The sequence below is a fragment of the Rhamphochromis sp. 'chilingali' genome, assembly GCF_963969265.1.
Source record: "Rhamphochromis sp. 'chilingali' genome assembly, chromosome: 4".
In the NCBI taxonomy this organism is placed as follows: domain Eukaryota; kingdom Metazoa; phylum Chordata; class Actinopteri; order Cichliformes; family Cichlidae; genus Rhamphochromis; species Rhamphochromis sp. 'chilingali'.
The window spans coordinates 28,860,238-28,865,575 of record NC_137948.1 but is presented as its reverse complement, the minus strand read 5'-3'; the positions used below and the strand labels follow the sequence as shown (position 1 = coordinate 28,865,575).

General features: G+C 44.9%; 1 protein-coding gene across 1 annotated transcript; it reads left to right on the top strand.

Annotated features, from left to right (window-relative positions):
- Positions 1–254: 254 nt before the first annotated feature.
- Positions 255–3,437, top strand: LOC308395011 (paraneoplastic antigen Ma3 homolog; the record flags this gene model as incomplete). The annotated part of the gene is made up of 2 exons (XM_080879665.1): positions 255–557; positions 957–3,437. The coding sequence occupies exon 2, from the start codon at positions 1,719–1,721 to the stop codon at positions 3,435–3,437; it is 1,719 nt and encodes a 572-aa protein (XP_080735791.1). The 5' UTR covers positions 255–557; positions 957–1,718.
- Between the last annotated feature and the right edge of the window lie 1,901 nt (positions 3,438–5,338).

Sequence of the window (5,338 nt, the reverse complement as noted above, 5' to 3'; positions counted from 1 at the left end):
ATGAAAAGCCACTACCTTTAATAGATAAAAAGTATTGTTTCACTTTAGACTCTGTCTTCTCTAAACAAATGCTCCTAATCAGTTGTGTATAACTCAGAAGTGTTCAGAATGCACGTTAAGGCTCATTAGTCATGTTTTTCATTTTCTGCCATTTGTTTGATTTATTTTGATCAAGCAAATGGTCCTAACCCTAAGAAAGAAGTTTGTTGAGTTTAATTATCATTTCCTTGGTTTTGCTACTGTAACCCTGGTAAGATTTACAGCAATCAGAAGTACAGGGTTCTTTGAATGCATCGTAGTCCTTGTCTGATAGTTTAATTTCCGGGCTTGCCCTGAAGGCACCATCTGCGGCTCCGTGCACGTGAAGGTGTGGTGTAGAGGAAAAAGGACGGCAAGGAAAAACTCCATGCTGCCGCGGAGCACGGTTTTTTCCAGTTGAAAGAGAGGAAAGAGGTTTAATTAACATTTGTGAGAGAGCTGTCGTTAGCGGTGAACCACAGACGGGTACCTACCTGAAAGGAGTCGGAGTATTTCTTTGAACTTTTTGAACTATTCTGGTGAGTTAGCCTAGCTCACTTAGCACCGCTATTGCAGTTCAATGCACTGGAAAAAATAACTAACCAGTCAGAATAGTAGTAAATGTGTTTAATGATGTTTAAGATGTGTTTTCATAGTATTGCAATGTTGTGACAGTTTTGTTTATTATGAGTGTCTAATGTTTTTACTTTCTTGGGTCTGCTAGTTCAGCCACGGCCAGCTAAGTGGTTATGCGCAGTTCACGTGCAATAGCTGTGCTGTTACTGTAACTGCGGGTGATGCACAGTAATACCGGTGTATTTACTTTTAATGTGTCACAAGATGCAAATTTATTTTAATATTTCAAAAGAACCAAGGACATTAGGAACAAGGACATTTAAGGAATGTGGACATCTAACATTCTGCATATTTGTGTGCAGACTGGTTTTTTTTTTGAGGTACAGTTCCATGGGTGCCAAGTGAGGAGCTGGTATCGTGGGTCTAAGACACTGTTGCTGCTGTGGAGGCCTTCTCTGTGTCAGGACGCCGACACGTTGATGCCTGCCGTACCAGGAGGGCGGTAGGGAAAAAAACAAAAGGAAGCCCACCTGAGAGATACCTTATCATTTTCTTTGCTACTTTTTCTCCGCCTGAGATTCAGGTCATTTTCAGTTCTTAACCCAAGACAGTGGGTAACTGAATAAACTGACACCATAAGGAACTGGACACTCACATGCTATTTTCTTTTCTTTTTCCTTTTCTTTGGGGTGTTGAAATATTGTGTTTCTTGTCTTACATCTATTTTGATTGTTTCAATTATTTTTGTGATGCATTTGAGATGGTTACTGCATTTGAAGGTATCCCTACATTGAGGATGAGCAAAGGGAACTGATCCAAAAGGAAATATATAAAGCAAACTTTGTTTCACAAGCCTGTGGTCGTGCGTGTTATGTGGGTTGGAAGTCTCATTGCTCTTACAGAGTTGCTACCGCCAATCTCCTTCCCAGACCTAGATTCGGATATTGTAGACATTGCACTTGGGCGAGCAGTATAGATCATCTCTTTATAGATAGAGGGACACACGTCCAGGTTACATAAAAAGTGGCGAGCCAGCCAGGAGATTGGTTAATAGTAGCTTTCTGATCTTCCACCCCACACTACGCACGTTTGAGATTTTTGAGATTTGTTCCACTGAGTCAGGTATGGATATTTGCAATCGTTTTGAGGTTAATGGTCAAAACTCCCTGTATGTAACAGGTATAGGACCAGAATACACAGATGAGGAAATAACTGCTGTGTTCAAAGTTAATGGAGATATTTCTAAATTAGTGAGGATCCCTGACGAATCAGGACAACCAGAGGGTAGAGCCCTGGTCCAGTATGCATCTGACAGGTCTATCTCTAGAATCGACCCCATTACTTTGGGTACCGTACCAAGTCCAAAGGACCCAGCTGTGATGTGGTTTGCGAGGACCATTAGAGATGTTTGTCAGGAAGTGGTGGGGAGGGAGATAGCTTGCAGATACCTGGACGAACTAAAGTCTGTCGCAGGCAGTGGCAGGAAAGGTTTCTTGAATGTGCTTCAGGAGGAACTGCATGGGAACCAGGGCACATCACATGACGTACACAGTAATGCTACACAGCCCTATGCAGCTCAAAATGCTAACACACCTAATAATGATCAAAATGAGCCTGCAGAGCCCACACATGTTTATAGTGCATCTGCTAGTTTACCAACAAGCCCAGTCCACATCAGTGAGGATGTTTTTAACCCCCCCCAGATCCAGAGAGTGATTGTGGAGCATGTCATCCGAAGTGAGTCCACCACTTCACCATCCCCACAAATAAGGTTGCGCACCTTCTCTGGGCGGATGCCAAGGCCAAACGGTGAGGTGGACTACGAAACATGGCACACCCAAGTTGATCTTCTCCTTAACGATCCTTCCTTGAATGATGCTCACAAGGTGAGAAGGATTCTTGAGAGCTTGCTGAGTCCAGCAGCTGATGTTGTGAAGCCTCTTGGCATCTCTTCACCACCAAGTGTCTACATCACTCAACTTGATTCTGCTTTTGGTGTTGTGGAGGATGGAGAGGAGTTGTTTGCGGCATTTCTCGGCTCTAACCAAGATAGTGGAGAGAAGCCATCAACATACTTGAACAGGCTCCATAGCCTCCTCACAAGAGCAATTTCTAGAGGGGGAGCCTCAGCTGGAAATTCCAATGATCATTTGCTCAGACAGTTTTGTAGGGGCTGTTGGGATCAGAGCATCATCATCGGCTTACAGTTAGAGTGCAAAAAGGGAAATCCACCAACATTTCCTGAATTCCTCCTCATGCTGAGGACTGAGGAAGACCGCCGTTCCACAAAGCTAGATAGGATGAAAAAGCATTTAGGTGCTTCGAAAGCTAACATGTATGCCCACCATGTTTTTGATATGCCCTCTTATGACTGTGAGCCTGTCCCACTGCCTAACTCAAAGCCGAATGAGACATCAAAGCTTGAAAAGAAAGTAAATGAGCTAACTAAACAGTTGGAAAAACTAAACAAAAAGCCACCGAGCCTCACTCATGATAGTAATCCTCCCCTAGTGGTAAAAGCAAAGCGAGATGAAACCTCTGATATTGAGAACAAGATAGCTGAACTGACAAAGCAAGTTGAAAAACTAGCACAAAATCAGAGAGAGAGTACTGAAAAGACCGACTGCTTTGCAATCAGTAGTAGTAACATGAAGAGGGGCCTTAAGGTGCCTGGAATGCCGAGGCCGTGGTTTTGTTTTAAGTGTGGGGAAGACAACCACATTGCTGCTCACTGCTCCAATGAACCCAACCCCGCACTGGTTCGCAAGAAAAATGCAGAACTCCGGGAGAGGCAGGATAAGTTTTTAGCTCAGCAGGCTGCTTCCCCATTCACTTTAAACTAGTAGCAGCTCCTGTTGTGGGACGTCCAGGAGCTGCAGTTGATGATAACCCCTGTCCCAACAGATCAGTTGATGGTGCTGGAACACAGAAGAAAGTCATAACCCACACAATGACTGAAACCTACCGTTGCACAGAGCGATCTATACCTGCAGGGCTTGTAGGTCCTCGTTGTGCGGCTTCTGTCTTTCTTGAGGGTGTACAGTGTGAGTCCATAATGGACACCGGCTCACAAGTTACAACAGTGTCCGAGTGTTTCCATAAGAACCATCTGTCTCACTTACCTATACATCCAATTCATGCCCTTCTTGAAATCGAAGGAGCAGGTGGACAGCAGGTCCCCTATCTTGGTTACATAGAAGCGCGTGTCACTTTCCCGCTGTCTGTTCCTGGCAGGAAAGAGGAGCTAGTCGTGTTAGCACTTGTGGTGCCAGAGTGTCAGTTCAACAGCAGGACCCCCCTGTTGATTGGTACCAATGTGTTATTACGACTTTATGAACAAGTACTTGAACAGGATGGTCCAGAGGTTGTTTGCAGACTCTTCTCTAGAGATTTTGCAGTGATCTTCCAGCATATTGCCCAGATCCATGACCTCAACAACCATGCTCATCCTGTCAGGTTACATGGTGGAAACCCCATCACCATCCCTGCAAAACAAAAGTGCTGCATCACAGGTGATGTCAGGTTGAAAAGGAACAGTCAGACCACATTTGTGCTTGAACCCAATGAACATCACAGGTTGCCAGGTGGCGTGTTCCTTGAAGCTGCTCTGATGGACATTCCATTTAAGTCTAGCTGCAAGGTCCCGGTCGTCCTGCGCAATCTTAGTGACCATGATGTTACGCTGCAGCCAAAATGCATCATTGCTCAAATATGTGCAGCTCAGCAGGTCACATCACTTGGACCAGTGAAAGGTGACTCTCATCACAATAAGCCTGACAGTGACAACCTCGAGTTCAATCTTGATGATTCACCAATATCTGAACAATGGAAAGATCGTATCATCACCAAGCTTAGATCTATTCCAGAAGTCTTTGCTGTGGATGACCTGTCATATGGTCACACCACTGCAGTGAAACATCACATCAGGCTACATGATGAGACTCCTTTTAAGGAGAGGCCAAGGCCTATTCATCCCAGTGACAGGGAGGCAGTCAAGGAGCATCTTAAAGAACTGCTTGATGCAGGAATCATTAAAGAGTCACAGAGCCCTTTTGCATCCCCAGTGGTCTTGGTCCGGAAAAAGAATGGTTCTATCAGGTTATGCATCGACTACAGGAAGCTAAATGCTCGAACCATCAGAGATGCATACGCTCTTCCGAACATTGAGGAGACCTTTGCTGCCCTTAGCGGTGCTAAATGGTTCTCCGTCATGGACCTTAAATCTGGTTATTACCAGGTTGAGATGGCCGAAGAAGACAAGCCTAAAACCGCTTTCACGTGTCCCCTCGGCTTCTTTGAATTCAATCGCATGCCTCAGGGTGTCACGAACGCACCAAGCACTTTTCAGCGCCTTATGGAAAGGTGTGTCGGTGACTTGCATCTCAATGAGGTATTGGTGTTTCTGGACGACTTGATTGTCTTTTCAGACACATTGGAAGAACATGAAGCACGACTCATGAAGGTGCTGAACCGTCTTAAAGATTTCGGTCTAAAGCTTTCTCCGGAGAAATGTCACTTCTTTAAGACGTCAGTAAAGTATCTTGGTCATGTCGTGGATGCACGAGGAGTTCATACTGACCCTGACAAGATATCCGCCTTGAGAGACTGGCCTCGTCCTTCAAATAGGAAAGAGCTTAAATGTTTCTTAGGCTTCGCTGGGTATTATCGGCGGTTTGTCGAAGGATATTCCCAGATAGCCAAACCTCTTAATAGCCTGACAGCAGGCTACTATCCACCAAAGAAA